The 18,232-nt window shown below is 38.8% G+C and overlaps 1 protein-coding gene across 2 annotated transcripts; it reads left to right on the top strand.

The window, feature by feature from the left end:
• The first annotated feature begins 7,885 nt into the window (after positions 1-7,885).
• vip (vasoactive intestinal peptide) lies at positions 7,886-14,965 on the top strand. Of its 2 annotated transcripts, XM_080482194.1 has the most exons (6): positions 7,886-8,069; positions 9,270-9,374; positions 9,901-10,005; positions 11,763-11,888; positions 12,827-12,938; positions 13,381-14,965. In XM_080482194.1, coding segments are annotated over exons 1-6 (459 nt in total). In that variant the 5' UTR covers positions 7,886-8,067; the 3' UTR covers positions 13,390-14,965. The 2 variants fall into 2 exon arrangements, with proteins under 2 accessions (XP_080338320.1, XP_080338321.1); XM_080482195.1 differs by lacking the exon at positions 7,886-8,069 and having other exon boundaries at positions 9,277-9,374.
• Positions 14,966-18,232: the final 3,267 nt, after the last annotated feature.

Below are 18,232 nucleotides of genomic sequence, written 5' to 3'. Positions count from 1 at the left end.
CCATACATACATACCATACCATACCATACCATACCAAACCATAACATACCATACCATACGATGCGATGCGATGCGATGCGATGCGATGCGATGCGATGCGATGCGATGCGATGCGATGCGATGCGATGCGATGCGATGCGATGCGATGCGATGCGATGCGATGCGATGCGATGCGACGGGACAAAGATGAGATGAGATGAGATGAGACGAGACGAGACGAGACGAGACGAGACGAGACCATACCATACCATACCATACCATACCATTACATACCATTCCATACCATACCATACCATACCATACCATACCATACCATACAATGCGATGCGATGCGATGCGACGGGACAAAGATGAGATGAGACGAGATGAGATGAAGACCTTGAGTGTGTCTGACCCAATTTTCAGATTTGATGTAAAAACTAATCAAATCTACATACAATAAATGTTGCAATGAAAAATAGAGAAAACTAAAATACATATACAAATGTACTCCAAAGACATATGTAACACTCCCTGTGGTAACTGGGATTGCGTGCTTTGCTACCCTTGTCTGGAAATAAGGCATAGTATAAGATGCATGAATAAAAAGATGGATGGACAGATGAGTAGCAGATGCGGCATTAGTGGTCTCTCAATTACCACACAGTGTCCACACCCTTTGTGTATAAGAACACAATCCGGTGTTGGTTAGAAAAAAAAACAACTCTCGCTTAACTTTCTGACCATAAACTTTCCACAGTTTATGATCTTTCCAGTCCATAAATCATGTGGTTTCTAAAGAGAAACATATCGGTAGGCACATTTTGACATGTGGGAGGTCATCGCTTCAGAGACGACTCTGATACGTTCAGGTGTTTTGGTGACTCAGCGTGCAGATCAGCGGAGCACCACCTGCATGGGATGCAGCTATTACATGACAATATCACTTTCACCTGGTTGAGGACTTAAAATGCCGGCAGTGGAAAATAAATTAGTGTGGTTAGATGATATCACCTTTCTCCTTCTGCAGAGAGCTCTCAGGTGAAGCAAGCCAAGAGGGAAAGTGACTGTAAATGCATCTATAATTTATAGATAGATAGATAGATAGATAGATAGATAGATAGATAGATAGATAGATAGATAGATAGATAGATAGATAGATAGATAGATAGATAGATAGATAGATAGATAGATAGATAGATAGATAGATAGATAGATAGATAGATAGATAGATAGATCATATTAGGAAGTTTCCCAGTCAAAGCTTTGTAATCTGATCGGTCTTCATGAGAGGCAGACTGTGGTGCATTGTGGGTACAGTTTTGTTGGTTAATGAAAGCCAGTGATGGAAATGTGAGTGTGCATGAACGTGTGTTGCACCAATTAAAGTCTGGAGATAGCATTGCTGTACGTAATGTCTGCCATGGGGCTGAATCAAGGCCAAATGCATTTATGTATTTAGTTAATTTAGGATCCAATGAAAGAGCTCTGGTGCACTAATTGATCTGTACAGGAGGCCCTTCGCCAAAAACAAGGCCTGTATTCAGGGACCCCCAGGGACCAGAGATCTGATGAAGGCACATGTGACACACAGAGACAGCAAGGTGTTGAAAAACAAAAATATTTATGTGCTAAGCAAAAAACAAATACATTAAAAAAATGTTATATAAACGGAGCTAATAGGGACTTGTGGCTTTAGAGTGTTAAACTTTGCAAAAATCTGTAAACGTGGAAAAAATAAATGTTTACATCTTGTTTAATTGGTATACAACCAACACCTTTTTTTCCAATTTAATACACTGAACCACACATCAGGCTTGAAGTGTGTGTGTTTTGTTGCAGTAACGAGTAACTAGTAATTCCACCACTTTCTAAAGCTGTATCTGTTGAGTCGTGACTGACACAACACTGATAAATACACAGAGGAAGAGTGAGCAAAATCGGACATAAAGGGCAGGCAAGTCAAGACCTAAAAGAAAAAAACTGGTGACAATAAATGCATATTAACAGAAAATACTCAATCTTTTAGAAAATGTTAGTTTTAAGTTGCCTTGAGTTTTACTTTTGTGGAAAAACAGGAAATGCAAATAAACTGTGTTTAGATCAGCAGCTGTCATGAGAGGATGAAGTTCAGTACACGCAACCTTTGTCGTAAATGTGTAATTTGCATTACAGCGTTAATTCCTCTCATTTCCCAAGTTTCATCCGGTAGTGCAGGAATACTCTGTGCCTGAATGTAGTCTGCGTCCTGCCGCAGTGAACCTGGTTCAACCGTCAGGGGAGTTGAGCCTTAACTTATCAGATTATTCTCCTCTGGTTGTAGTCGGCGATCTATCAACAAACCCACGTACGTCCACGTCTAGGCTGGAAGAGAAGAGTCTTCCCACATGAGACACGGAAATCAGTTTGATGCTGGCACCTGTGACGACAGTTCTGATGAGTGTGAAGGCCTGTTTTTTGTTGTCTGTGGCTGCTATGGCGGCTCACTGCAGTGACTCACACAGAGATGAAGATACTTTTACAATTGATCCCTAACTCACTGTTCCTACACCAATCAGTCACGACATCAGACTCCATAATTGATGGAACCCCACTTTTAATGACAAATGGAGGCATGGAGTCTGTCAGCATGTTGTGCATGCATCATACTCCGCTTTCCTCTCAAAGTCCAAAAATATGCTCGTGACTGAATTGGTGATGCTATATTGCCCCTCGATGTGAATGTGAAAGTGTGTGTTTGCCCTGTGACAAACTGGTGACCTGTCCAGACTGTATTCTGCCCTCGCCCAGAGTAAGCTGGGATCAGCTCCAGCATCCCACGACCCTGAAAAGGATCTCTGAGATTGAGAGGATAAATATCAGAACACAAGTCAAGCTTGAATCACATGACAATAAATAATTGAGTCATTCAGGTTACTTTTTGACCGTCTGTCAAGAGAATTACCTGGTAGAAACCTCAGGAGACAGATTACACAGGGATCAGACTGAGAGCAATTTAAAAAGTTGAAGGCAATTTTATTACATTATTCTTGCAAGAAGAGACAATGTCCTTTGCTTGATTGTCCAGGAGTTTGTCTAACTGTATAGTCGGACAATGCCTTCTTAAAGGCTGAACTGTTTTGAGAAAGAACCACGTGTTTCCTACACTGTTGACTCTCAAGGTTACAAAAAGTAGCACAGAGGTTCCAAAAGTGCTGACACAGGTCATCCTTGAAACTCAGACTGCAAAATTACACATCATTCTTCATGAGACAAAAACAAGATTTCCTTTACGCCGTCTATACTGACATTCACCTTTATTTTCAGTGTGTGCAACTTATTTTCAGTTTCACCTCTCTCCATCTTTCTTCCTGTTACTCTCGCCTCTGTTTTTCTCTTCATGACGTCTCCCATGCACCTTCTATTGATCGTCATCTGTCTCTGTCTTATTTCAGTGTCTTTTTTTCCCCATTTGTCCGGCAGAGAAAGAGAGAGACAGAGAGATGAGATGGATCGACCGAGAGACCCCTGCGAGCCCCGTTAAGGCTGCCAGCTGTAATCTGCCATCAGAGTTGTCACTCTGCGGTTGGCTAATTGGATAAAGTGGTGGAGAGGAGGCACTTAGCAAGCCAGGGGATTCCCTTCATCACACCGGCTGGTGGGAGAGTTGTGACGCAGGGCGTTTTATTACAGAAAGCACAAGCAGAGAGGAGAACTGGCAAATTCCACACAAAAAGGCTTGAACCTGAGGCTCAGTTGATGATCTTCCCTTCACAAAGTTGGCGGTTCGGTCCATCAGAACAGATCAAGTTCTAAAGCGACTCTGGAAAAGACGTCAAATACGAAGTTGCTGCCAATAGAGGTCGAACACTTTGCATGGAAATCGTCACCACTGGTGTGTGCTTGAAATACAGTTCATTATTAGTGGCAAAAATGAGGCTGATAATCGCAATGCAGGATTTATTAAAACTGCCACTTTAAAATAGAACATGCAGATCAAAGTTTTTAAAATAAGCAAGAAAAGAAGAAAGCCTAACACATGAGGAATACTGTAAACAGATGAAACAATCATGGAGGGGAGCTTAATGAAATAATACCATGCAACAAAGAAAATCACAAACAGAAAACATGGGGTGAAAGCATTTAAATCGAAGACTGACAAAGGATGATGAGAAAAGTATTTTCAGTGTCTTATTGGAAGAGGTTGACTGAAGTTTCACAACTTTTTAAAACTCCCAAGTATACATTTCATCAGGTTTTTATGTTCGTAAAGAGGTTGAATTTCGACTTTTCCATCTTTTTTTTTCATCAAGCATCTATAATTCTACATAAGTAATGAATATGGGCACTTTTAACACTATTACTGTAATAAAAGTGGGAATAATATCAGCTATGTAGCAGTGGCTACAGTCCTCTGTGCCATCCTGTACACAGAGGCGAGGCGGCCTGTTGCTCGTCTATAGGAACGTTTTCTTCCTCTACATTCCATCAACATCAACATAATAATGCTGATGTTTCCTCCATCAGCTTCCTCTTCCTGCAAGGATCTGTCTCCAATCACGGCTGTCAATTAGATCATCTCCTTCTCCCATGGACTTCTACCTAATCCACTTTTTCCCTGGACTGATCACATTAAGGTTCACATAGTGCCATCATGGCTGAGAAGAAGGAGAAGGACAAGGAGAGGGGAGGAGGAGGATGAGAGGAGGGATGAGGGCATCATCTGCTGACTGAGAGGAGATATAAAAGACCCGGGGAAAGCCAGAGACGCTGCCGATATGAGGCAGAGCTAAATGAAATTTATGGTCATCATCGGGTGCACAGCAACAAATGCAAGCAAAAATATTTATCTTTCGATTTCTCAGTAAAGTTGAAAACATATCCAACATGTGGCATGTGTCTGACATGTGGGAAAGGAAAAATGATCTTGACCATCCAATTTCTATTTTTTTTTTCAAGACGTTTTAGCTTATTTTGTGCAAATAAAGCTGGAATTCATAAGTAACTACAAACAGTGACTTTCTTTATCCTCACAGTCTCTTCTATTTCTGATAACTGATTGTTTTTTTTTATGGTTAAGATCTTGTTGCTCATGTTCTTGTGCCATGTCACGTCTATATTGTGTGACTTTAATCTCTTGGTTTTCTTCTACGTGATGTGTGTACGTTGACGTCTTTGTTCGACTTCATGTCTTTGAGAGGATTAAAGGATTTCTGACTAAGCAAGATTCACAGAAACTTGTTCACGCATTTATTTTCAGCAGGCTGGATTATCGTACCGGCTTGTTTACATGTCTCAGTAAAAAAAAAAAAAGGTGTTAGACAGCTGCAGCTCACCCAGAGTCTTCACCAACACAACACATTTCACCTGAGCTTCAGTCTGCACTGGCTGCCTGTGCGTCAAAGGGTTGACTTCAAAATCTGCTATCTAGTCTAAAAAGCTTTGAATGATCTCGGGCCCAAATACATCTCAGGTTTAATTGGAGAATATGAAACATCCAGACCCCCGAGGTCTTCAGAAAGACTTTTACTAAGTGTTCCCAGAGTCAGAAGAAACAAAGTGGAGCAGCTTTTAGTTCCTACGCTCCTCACCTGTGGAATAAACTTACTGATAGAATCAAATATTTTTTTATTCAGGACCAAAAACAATATATCTACAAGCAATAGATTTGACTTATTTTATTACCGTTACCTCCTTTTCTTAATTGCTTCATTTTATCAATTAGGAAAGGCATATTTCGTTAAGTATATTTCCTTTGTTTTCCCTGCAAAGCACTGTGAATTTGAACTCGTGTCCAAATGGTGCAATATAAATAAACGTGCCTTGCCTTGCTTTCATGTTCAGGAAACAAAGAAGTATTTCTTATGCAAAACATTCAGGAAAAAGACGAAACTGGTTATAACATGAACACAAAAGTGTTTGTCGGAGACACTGATGGAAGATAAACCTGAAAAATATAAACCTTCAGATAGAAATATATGTGCTATATATTGTTTGTTCTTAAAGTTTTGCGAAAGGATGGATGGATGGATGGATGGATGGATGGATGGATGGATGGATGGATGGATGGATGGATGGATGGATGGATGGATGGATGGATGGATGGATGGATGGATGGAAGGATTCAGAGACTCTTCAGTCCATTTGTGCAGGGAAACTCTTTCAGGAAGAGTCTTTGCAGGCAGCCCATAAAACGTCTTAGTGGATTTATTTACGGTGGTAATCTGCGAGATCCTTGCGCTTAGAGCTCACTTTGTGGTACTAAAGGAAAGGCGTATAAATAGCAGTGGTGGGATTTTGACAACATTGTTGTGGAATTAAGTATTTCTGTCATAGCACGCCATTGTGGAAAGTGACAAGGGAAATGTTTACAGCCTGAAACTGGATCAAATACATCGCATGAAGATCTAAAACAAGAACTTCAAGTAAAGCATGTACAGTATGCTTTAAAAACACAACCTAACCACATATTTCTGATAGCAGTCATAACTTAAAGCCATGAGTGAAGCGTGTTAAATATTGACTCTCCTGTGAGCACATGTGATCTTTAGACTACATCAAGATTTTAGTTGATTTTCATATTATAGAAAAGACTGGTTTAATGAAAGTGATTTATTATTTGGACAATGTGTCATTCAGGTGATATTTTTCCACTCTGAATAGGATATTTGAATAATCTATCCATTGGGTGTGTATGAGGAAAACCTTGAGTGTAGGGGACTTGGTTTAGATCCAAGTAGTGGACTGACATTGATGTGACGATCAAGTATTGTCAGGAAAGATAAAAATAATCTATTTAAGAATCGTAACTAAGGAGCTAAATTACATTTTCAACACTAAATAAGTATGTTTCCAGTCAGCAGTTACTTTTTACAGGAATCACAACAACGAATCAGTACAACTTGCTCCATAGACTTGACATTATTCCACATGGTTTTTACCAATTTGAGAGGCATTTTGGCAGCAAACCCACTCACTACTAAGACTTCATGTGTTGAGTCAATACAGTTATCATGATCCTCCATTCGTCTTTCATACCAGCTTGTTCAACTCAAAGTTTCTGGAAGCTGCAGCAGATCCCAGATAACTACTATCTAGTTACCAAATCAGCTAATGCACAGTTTGTTGGATTATGGCAGGAAACAAAAGTAAACTTATGCACCCCCGAGAATAACGTGCAAACTCCACGCAGAAAACTTGAGACTTGAATTGTGTATTTATCACTGTGAGGTGGCAATCCTAAACACCACACCACCAGCTGCCTCGTTGTGACCAATAGAATGTTTTAAAAAAGAATACATGTTTGACCTATTTTGTGCTGATGGACTTAGATTTTAGAAATTCAAAACAGGTAAATGGTCATTGCAGAAGATTGAATGGAATGAAACTGTGGATGAATCTTCAGCAAACATTTCAAATGTAACTCTAAAACTGTCAAAATGTCAAAATATTTAGTACAATTACCAATCTTGTTTGATAATTTCTTGAAATTTACAGTCAGTTCTTTTGTTTATACATTTTGACTGTGACAATATGGGGATGAAAACCAAAATAAAGTTAGTCAAAGTATTTGTATAGACATTAATTTAATGTCGTGATTTTCCGAAAAGAAATCCAAGGTATACTGTATTATGTATTCTTCCATCTGGTCAGTCGAAAAGTCTGTTCAACTTCTACATGTTGTTTTCTAGTTTCTTACCTTTCTTCTCCAGCTGTCCTGCACTTTGACCAGCACCAGAGAAAATCATGCGATGACTCAAAATGTAAGTTGGTTATCCCAGGATAAATAATAAAAAAAAAAAAAAAGAAATACCGTTAATTCCTCCATAGGCCTCTTTGGTTCCGATCATGAGCAACAATGATGACGGAAGCAGTGACCCACTGACGTCTCCAGCTCTGATGAATCCCACGTCTCCTCCTGCTTCATGAGAAACATCCAGGTGTATAAAACGGGAGAGGAGCTGAAGGCGAGCAGAAAGAAAAAGACAGTTAAGAACCACCAGATCAGCAGTGTGGACATACAGAAGCAGGAGCAGCTCCACATCAGGACCTTGGACAGCGCAGCAAGAAAAAAAGAAAAACCAAGGCAGACAACTTCCTCCAAAGCACATGTAAGATTCTCTGCTCACACTGAAATGTATCGCAACGCTTATTTGAATGTTGAGCTGTTTGGGGGTCTGTATACAATGCTGTGCCATTGTGCGATTTAGCCCAATTTTTCTTAACAATAAGGAGCTGTGGTTTCATTAACAGTTTGGCAATTTAGTTTATAGTTTGTTGCACGTTTTTATGTGTTGAGTAAACGAACCGTTTCGCCCACAGTCCAATGGTTACGCAACGCTGATTGACGATATAGATGCATGTTGAAAGTCGCTCTAGTAAAAGTTTATGTAAAACCCACGTTGACCGTGTAAGAGAAATATTAAAAATGCACTTGAAGGCATAGAAAGCTGCGGAATCAACGCTGTGTAGTGAAGGGTTTACCTCTCTGCTGCTGTTCTCGCCATGCGCAATTACGCATTGGATGAGGCTGGTTGCCTTTTATGCTTTCGGTTTCCGAAGTCTCGCGCAGCTCAACTGTCTTCTGTTATTTTATATCAGCACTATAGGTTGAGTCTGAATGTTGCTTTGGAAAAAAGAGGCACAACACGAAAAAGTGGGTTATTTTCTGGAAGTATCTGACCACTCTGTTTGGTTTTTCGTATATTCTACCATGACGCTACTTAATGTTCATAGAGTGTTTATAGGTGATTATGACATTTTGTTTCAGAAGGCTTGATTAATATTATGTGCTCTTAATGTGTGGGGTGTTTTTGATATTAACAACGTTCATATAACTATTGCCCGTGCATCAATGCGCGTATACGGACTAGATAAACTGCAGATAAATAACAATTTTCATTCAGTGTTTAAATTGTCTGGATCTGAATCTGGATGAGCATTTTATCACCTCGTTTTAATCTTTTTTGACCAACATGAACACCTGGAATTTGGTTTGGGGTTTATGATGCCACCAGTGGCACAGGTTTAATATGCCATACTTATCCCACTCAGTGCGCAAATACGCAGTGGATTCTGAGGAGATCTCAGCTTCTATCTGTTCAAAGTCACCCTCAAACATATTTTTCAATAGTCTGCATCATGTTTTAGGTTTGTTTATCACTTTTGTCTGTCTGGGCAACCGGCAAGGCGTGTTGAGCATAAGTCTAGGCAGAAAAACATGGTATCATCTTTTCTCTCCGGGCATCATCAACTGTGTTCCTTCTGTTCAAATTACCACGAGAGTAACCGGTCATCATTTCCATCTTCAGGTGTAAAGCGATGTTACAAAAAACCGGTCCCCACCTGCTTCTCCTAATAGCCCTGTGCAGTGTGTTGTACTCCCGGACTCTGAGTCTGCCATACACATCTATGAGGTGAGAGAATAACTGCGCTATTTACACCAAAACCTGCGGCAAAATATAAAAAGTAAGAAAGGGAAATCGCATGTGTTCTGTGAGATTAGATGGTTCTCTTCCATTTCATCCACCGAGAAGTGTGTTGTGTCTTTTCTGCATTTTGCTATGATAAATGTCCAATTATTAGTTGTTTACTGGGGTTCAGTTTATGGCAGATCACATAACAAAGAGGAAAAAAAACTCAGCTGTAACTGGAAATAGCCACAGTTAAAGCTGTAATTGACTTTTGTAATGAAGAAATAGAGAATTACAAATATTATCTGTACACCTTTCAATGCCTCATGAACTCTGTACTCATATGGTGAGCTTTGACAGGAAATTAGTGTGTCGTGTGAACAAAAGATTTTTGAGAATTCCGTGCGTGTCTTTGGAGTTATTCATAGCAGAATCGCCATCTCTGTGCACTGTGTGGAGCGCGTCATGGACATGGTTCGCTCCAGCGCGGTCACATATTTACTGTTCACTCCCCTGTTGCGTCCCGCAGACCGACGAGACACGCAGACGGTCTGTTCACCAGCGGATACAGCAAACTCCTGGGACAGCTATCAGCGCGGAGGTACCTGGAGTCCCTGATTGGAAAGCGGGTCAGGTAGGAGCCCACTGCGTCCTGATGCGCACGTGAATTCCTCTGATCCTCCCGAGCATCCAAAGTCCCCGACTCAGGAGATGGGACGATGCAAATGTTATCAAACACAATTGTTTGTTATAGTATATTACAAGTAAAAGTAAAGTTGCAAAAAATATTTATTTTTGTTATTATGTTTATTACAAGTTATTATCTTTTACATGTATTCACCTTAACAATGGGTTTTTAATTAATTGAATCTTTAGCTATAAAATATCTACATTTAAAGCACCTTTCTCAGAGAAACAAGAGGTAAAATGTGGGACATTTTAATTGTGGCTGATTGTTTTTGTTGTGTGGGCAAAACGCAAGAATCTTTAATTAAAAGATGAGTTTTATTAATTCCAAATTTCTGAATCTGAAAGTCAATTAAAGTTACTCACTCAACTTGAGACTTTCAAAAAATCCAAGAACATTACATTGTGTAGATTACATGTTTAGCTTTTAAGGTTTTTAGAGTAAAATTGCAAAAGTTGGGGAAAAAAATCAAAATCTCAAAAAACATTTCTCCAGTTAAATATAGTCTATTTCATTCAGTATAAGTCGAATAAACAATAATAAGACTGCCATACTATTTTGATAGTAAGATTTTTTTAATAGCCAGTTTTGTGAATTTCCATTTCATTTAAAAAAAAGAAATTGAGCTGAGAAATTAAAAGGAAAACTGGGACCACGAATAATAAGGCCATTGCCTCAAATACTTGATTAAATAAGTTATCAGCCTTCCTATGTTGGACAAACTGCAGAGCTGCACTAGAAAATGACCTAAACCGTCTTTCAGGCAAGTGATCATATTTGTTAATTTTGTCTTTTGTTCATCTTGTCTTGTGCAAGTGAGAATATGCAGATCCTAAAACATACACCCATTTAATAGGGAATCATATATTTGTTGTAAATAACAAACTTATTGTGGACTGGTAGGGATCAACAGTCTGTCGAGAGCCCTTTACAGAAATCCATCTTATTCAGTATGAAGAGTTTTTTTAAGCACATTTCATTTGGTATAAAAAGCATAAAACAGGTATTACATGAAGTCTCAAAAAGGAACATGTTTCTATTTGTATTTAAATTTTCCATATACCTCAGTGAATCCTTTATGAAGGGTTACAATTCACATTTTACTATCTATTTAATATATATTTTTACTTAAACTATTTACTTACTTGTGCATTAGTCCAAGAAATCTGCACACAAAAGTGTATGTTGTATTTTTTTTGTTAGAGCTTTCATAACGTTCATGTGTCCTCCAAATATGCTCAGATTCATCACGTTACTATTTCAGCTCCAGTAGACCTGCTGACATTTGCAATGAATAAAGACTTGACCGGCTTGATGATGCATTTTGTAATTGGTTAAAGATTTTAAAGGTTAATTTATGCCATTACTGCTTTGTCACACTTTCGCTATACAGCCAGGAGGAAGTCACACGCACATGCAAACAAATGCCCTCACACGCTCACTCACACACACACACACACGCACACACACACACACACACACACACACACACACACACACACACACACACACACACACACACACACACACACACACACACACACACACACACACACACACACACACACACACACACACACACACACACACACACACATAATGAGCCGATTCTATGAATGACAGACTGAGCTGCACCGTCTCTGACCTAAAACCTCCTGCTCTCTAGTGTATCGTTTCACTCTGATGTTGTTTTCGCTCCACAGTGATGAACTGATGGAGGAGCCAGTGAAACGCCACTCAGACGCCATCTTTACAGACAACTACAGCCGCTTTCGCAAACAGATGGCTGTCAAGAAGTACCTCAACTCAGTCCTAACAGGAAAGAGAAGGTAGGGATGAGTCCTCCTCATCTTCACCTTCAGACCGGCTGTGCAAGCCGGAAAACAAGCCTAAAGTCACCTGAACGTGACACGTATTTGTATCACAAACACAGATGATTGACAGAAAACAAGACAATTCAATGTCAAAACAGTAAACGTTGATCTGCACCTGAAATGTTTGAATCACTTGACATCAGGGTTTCCTGGATGGACTCAGACTCTTGCTGCTACTTAATATCATATGATTAATTTCCAGGAATTTAGACTATTAATTTAAGGCCTAGAAGGTGGGATTAAAACCTGTACCTGAACAATTATTCAAATGGAAATTGTGATCTTAGTGATGTGTCTTGAATTTGAACATAATCTGTTAAACTTGGCTACTGGAAAGGGCTTTTTGAGCAGTTTAAATTGTAATTTAGTTCTTTCTTTAAAACTGTTTCTAATGAATAAAACCGAGATATAAAAAAGAAAAAAGATGTATCTGCAATTTTACGGCTATTACTCTCATGCAATGTATACATTATGTTGCACATGAAGTGGAGTGAATTGAGTTTTTTTTTTTGCTGCCTGAAATGTAATTTTAAAATTAAGGGGCCGTGTTCATCTATGGTTACAATTGTCTTGTGGGTTTTGGAAAAGCGAGTAAATAAATCATCATAGAGAAACGACATAGCCTTTTTCTAAAGTTGAGCTGTGACGCTTCATTAAATTCATTAAAGTTGGCCCTATAATGCAAAGAAATACATGCATTTCTACTTGGCTGGACATGTCAAATGTACGCTGCACAATCTTTAAAATAACATTTACAATTAATTTATCCAGAGTACATTTTGCAAAATGTGCAACACGTTTATTTATCAGGTGTTCAGTAATATTCGCAGAAACAAAGTTTTGCACAGCGAAATGATTCATACGAATGAATTCTTCTGCAATTGCACACACAGCCTAGAAGATCCTGGAAACAGCGACCCTGAGGAGTCCCGGGCAGAACCCAACACCTTCCAGGAGAGCTATGACGACATAAACGTAGACCACCTCCTTAACAACTTTCAACTGGTAGGCACAGACACGCACATTTCCCCACACATACACATAGTCTTCACTTACATAAAGCATCACGTATCGCCCCTAAACTTGTTTTAGTAAAGACATATGTAATAAATGTGATGAAGTAAAGCAAAATAAGCATTAAATGTTTCATGTAATGTGGAAATTATGAAAAAAAAAAAATTGGGGGACCATATATGTGAAAACTTTAACAAGAAATGTATTTCCTGTGTGTAAACTTTACTTTCGTAGTTGTTGTGACGTCAAATGTAAGAATTTAGAGTTAACTGATGGACCACGCTGTAATTACTCTATGTGCTTTGTCTGCTGCTGTGATAGTTTGGGAAAAATCACACCCTGAACACACAATCACATTATTGTTTCTGCATCTTTTCTACCATTAACCCTTTTCTTCTCTGTCTATGTCTCCACCTCTGTTTTTTCCCTGCAGCCTCTTTGAGGAGTGGCCCGTGCACGAGTGAATACCTCAAGTCATCCTCATAAAACCACTCATTTCAAAAAGAAAAAAAAAAAACAACAACAACAACAACAACACAGTATTAATCCAAAGGACATTTGAAAGTCGACCATCGATGGTGTGTTCTCCGATGTGGTTATCTATCTCTCCGTCCAGATTTGACCTGTTTACACTGTTTATATTCTCTGTATTTACACGATGCTTATCGATACAGACTCTATGAGAAACATGCGAGCCCACGAGCAGGTCTGTTGGTCAGTATTTGCAAGCGTAAACATGAACAATCACCGTTTGTTTCATTCACTTTTATTAAAGTCAGTTTCCCTTAAAAGATGTTTCTGGATTAAATTGAAGCAGAAATTGTCGCCTGTTGACTATTAATGAAACTGCACAACGACAGTCATTATAAAACAGTTCAAGTCAGGGAAGTTCCCCTTATATTTGAGAACCTGTTGCTCAGTTATTCGTAGATTCAAGAAGATTCAAAAGCAACATTGATCGCTACTACAGTTTTTAAATTTCTTCAAACATCACACACACGTATAGACACACTTATTAACATTTTGGCCATATTTTGGAAATATGACTTATTGACAAATAGAAAGTTCACACATTTGAGAATTAAAAAATTTGTTAATTTAATCAAATTCTAGGATTTTTCGCTGTCAAACAAAAAAATATGTGGTCATCAGTAATTAAACTGACTGAAATAATTAGACACTGAATTGGAGTGAAGTGGACTATTTTAATAGTTTTATTGCAAAATATGTACTCTAGCTTGTATTTGTTAAGCATTTAGTCAAATTATTCCCAATAAGCTTAATTTCAATATTGTACCATTCATATGATAGAATAACATCAATTTACTTAAATAACAAATTATCAATTGATCAAAAGTGCCATTTATTTGACTGAAGCACTTGTTCAAAAGTCAATGAAATATTAGATTTGTTGACTTGCAGTGAACTTAATCTAGAAAGAAATTATTTCAAGAGAATAGTTATTTCATTTTGCTTCATGTTGACTTTCATTCAGTTAATTTGACATTAATGTATTTTCCCTTTTTGCTACTGAAAAACAACTATTACACTACGTCTGATGTATTTCATAGTAGTTTTTGAGGTTTTTTTATTTTCTTGTTGAATCCACAGACTAACATTGGACCGATTAGCTCACAAATCACAAAACAGCATTATGATTTTCCCCCAAATACCATCATTGGCTCAATATTATTTGGTTTATCTTGAACAGGTCTGCATATGCCGGGACAATACGTTTTGGTACGTTCAAATAAATCTGTTCCCCCGTTTCTGTCCAGTCTACTTGAGCTGAGAGCAGATGGGATTGTTTTAGAAAAATCACTGGTGGTCTTTTGGTCACAACCAAATAAGAATTATGGTGGAGAAGAGGAACACGTTTTGGATGGACACAGATGCATATAATCACTTTATACTCCTCAATATGTAGAGCAAAGAAGTTATAACTGTTCATAGACCTAGTGCATATAGTGATGTACACCACTCACAAATAAAAGATGTTGGTTTATTTTTCAACGCTGAGTCGTTTTGTCTGTCTGATTGTTTGAAGGCTCACATTCAAACTGGCTCTTTTTGTCTTTTTACAGATTACATTATAAGCCGCTTTTTTCAAAAATATTGAGATTGGGAGTTGTGAACAAAGTCAAGAATGATTATTGAGCAATACATTGGCAAATGTAAGTAATCAGCAACACGAATAATCCATGTTCAGTATTATATAGTGTGTATGGTGATGGTTTCTTCTCAATACTTTCAGCGAATAGTATCAGAGGCAGTTGTGTTTCTCCTTTGGGAATATTGAATGTGGCTATTTAAAAATAAAACATACCGACTTGTACTACACAAACAAACATGACACCAAAGAACATAGACTTATCGAGATCTTTGCGTCTATCTGTTATTGTACTGAACTTATGTTTGTTATCATCTTCCTGGTCAACTGATCTGGTCTTCTAAAAGAAAATGACTCGGATTTGACTGTACAGAAAATGACATTTTGACATATGGAAATAAGGCAGCGTGTGGCCTTTACATTGTTTCCTGTGGGTGTTGGCTGATTGACGTGAAGATCACTGACATGAGAGCACTCCATGTAAAGTGAGTGTCTGTCTCCACTGCTCCAATAGCAGGGTTAAGATCTCCTTTAATGAACCGGGATAAATACATTGAAGGCAACATAATCACTCTCAGACAAAACAAATACATAAGCTGGTTTAGCCCAGCCATCACTGTAGAAATGAGTAAAAACACCAGCCATCTATACCATGTAAAGAAATCTATTTCCAGAACCCTGGACAGCGACACATGCTGACGTTTGTACCAACTATCTATTGTTGTTCATAATGTTTAGACCAGGGATGTTCAACCTACAACTCTGGAGACACATGTGGCATACATAAGCTTTCAGAATATGTAATTATTAATTCTTTGCTTTTGATTTTATTTAATTTCCACACTAATGATCAAAAATGGTCTCATCTCCAGGCTAAAAACAGCTAAATAAGGTAAAACAAATAAACTATCCAGAATAGCTGGAATTTATATTCCACAAAATAGTTAGAATTACTCCACACCAAAATATATATATAAAAAAATTTAAAATATGATTTCACTAAACTCCTAATAATCCTGAACTCTGAACACGCTGAAACATGAAATATGACTGACAATGAGAACCAGCGTTAAACATGTTTCCACAGTAGTTTTGATGTATTTCCAGCAGGGATTAAATGTTAGCTGTCTATGCTTGAGTTTACCTCAGGTGCTTTAATGCTGCTTGTTCTTGCTGTCATTACTTCCATATATTTTGCAAACGGGTGTTATGCTGAATTCTGCATGACTGCCAAAAAGGGTCTCCCCCTGATGGCAGCAACTACTAGGGAATGTCATACTTTTTAATATACGTCTATGTATAGCATTGGTATTATACAAAAAATGATCTCTCAGATTAGTCTCATTATTACATTTCTCTTAGACGAGGACTCAGGACCGCCGGACACTGCCATTAGTGTAGCATGTTAAAGGGGGTACAAATACAACAAGAACCAAAAATCCAAATAAACAAAATCACAAAACCCTCGAGATCACAGGAGATAATGACGTGACTCTTAAAAAGCCCAGAACAGAGAACCACGGACAAGCCAAAACTCAGAACACACAGAAGTCACCCAGTATAAACCAAAGCCAGCAGGTGAAGACAGTCACACACTGAGAAACAGGTAAAACACATCAGGGCAGGGAACAGCAATCAGACACGAGGAGGGGAATTCAAGGAGTCAGAATAACACAAGAACAAGATATGTGTCATGACACTATTACTATTTTATTAAAGGCCTTTTGTGGTTGGCCACTGGAGGAATTAATGGCTAAATAAAGCTAAAAAGAACTCTCTTGACAACAACATGAAAGATGTTTTACTATAAGTACCATCAACATTATAGCTGTGAAGCACCAGCAGCCTGGGGTAAACATCAAGTTTCCTTTAATAACAATTGGAACAGTTGAGCTCCAGATTACTGATGCATGTGTGTTTGGGGTGTACCTCAGTAACTTTTTTGTTTCTCATTCTTGTCCTGATCAATTCATCACTTCTTTCTTTCAAGATCCACCAACATCCAGGTCATGCGGCGTAGTGAAGCTCATCGGTTGTGACAGGTGGTTTCGTGGTAACATTCGTACTGAGCATAACTCCGGTTTGATTCCAGGCTTTTCTGTGGACTTTGCATGTCCTCCCTGTGCATACTGTCCAATTTCAGGCACCTTTGGTGAACCGCTGACTCTAAACTGTCCCCACAATGGGAAGAACCTGTGTATCGTTGTCTGTTTCTGTTTGCAGCGATGGGTGGGAATGAAGATGAATCATTAAAAGCAAAAAACACACAGATTTGCATCCTCAGCAGGACTCAGTGACACTGGCGTGGTAAAGGTGTTACTGTGCTGATGTGTTTACCTATAACTCACAATTTGACAGGCACAAACACAATGTTGCTTTCAGGACCGGTGCATTATTACGCCTGTACCTTTCAGCCAGCTGATTTCGGCAGTTTGAATGAAAGGAGGAGAAACTAGTTAATGGACTACAAGTCTTTTATGTCTTATCCTGAGCAGTGTGTGTAAAGTGCTTTGCTTTCAGGCGCAATGTCATGCTGCGCACCATCAGAAGACTTCTCCGTTATACCCATGGACACTGTGCTCTGCTCCGTGGTAGTTACTGAAAGAGGGAAAGTTTACCACAAACAGAGAAAGAAACGGGAACAAAGTGAATTTAAGGTCACAGAGTCTTTCTTGTAAAAGTTTATGGTCGATGTTGGGGGTTTGTTCCCCCACAGTTCATTTACAATTCATTGATTGATGCAAATCGGAGACACCTGGAACAAGTGGAAGAAGCAGAAATTAGACTCTCAAGTAAGTGGGAGGTGGAAAACGTCCCACTTACTTGTTTGAGCTTTTCCTGTTATTTATGAAAGAGAAGCTCACACAAGCTTGCATTGCTGTTTGGTATTTATTGCGGAACTTGGGGCAAAACAGTGTGCCCCCCGCCCCAAGTGACTGAATTAATGCATCAAGTAAAAATTCTAATCACTCATTCTCAGTTGTGACTCACTTTGTTTACAAAGTGGCAGCAGACATTTGACTCATAAATGTCATAAGCAATGTTCTGCAGGGCTGGGCCCACAGCCGGCCGTCTCATAATTAGAAGGTGTCACTTGTTGTCAAGAGGATGCACTAGAAGGACTCCGCGGATTCACTTTATGATTATATTGATCTCCATCAGGTGGCGGATGGCC

This window comes from Lipophrys pholis (assembly GCF_963383615.2).
Source record: "Lipophrys pholis genome assembly, chromosome: 15".
NCBI classification, from domain to species: domain Eukaryota; kingdom Metazoa; phylum Chordata; class Actinopteri; order Blenniiformes; family Blenniidae; genus Lipophrys; species Lipophrys pholis.
This window is presented reverse-complemented; position numbering and strand designations above follow the sequence as displayed.

What these genes read in the sequence shown, in the direction of transcription:
- vip (XM_080482194.1), top strand. An exon ending in CTGATTGGAAAGCGGGTCAG is followed by an intron (nt 10,006 to 11,762) that starts GTAGGAGCCCAC and finishes TTCGCTCCACAG; the next exon opens with TGATGAACTGATGGAGGAGC. An exon ending in GTCCTAACAGGAAAGAGAAG is followed by an intron (nt 11,889 to 12,826) that starts GTAGGGATGAGT and finishes TTGCACACACAG; the next exon opens with CCTAGAAGATCCTGGAAACA.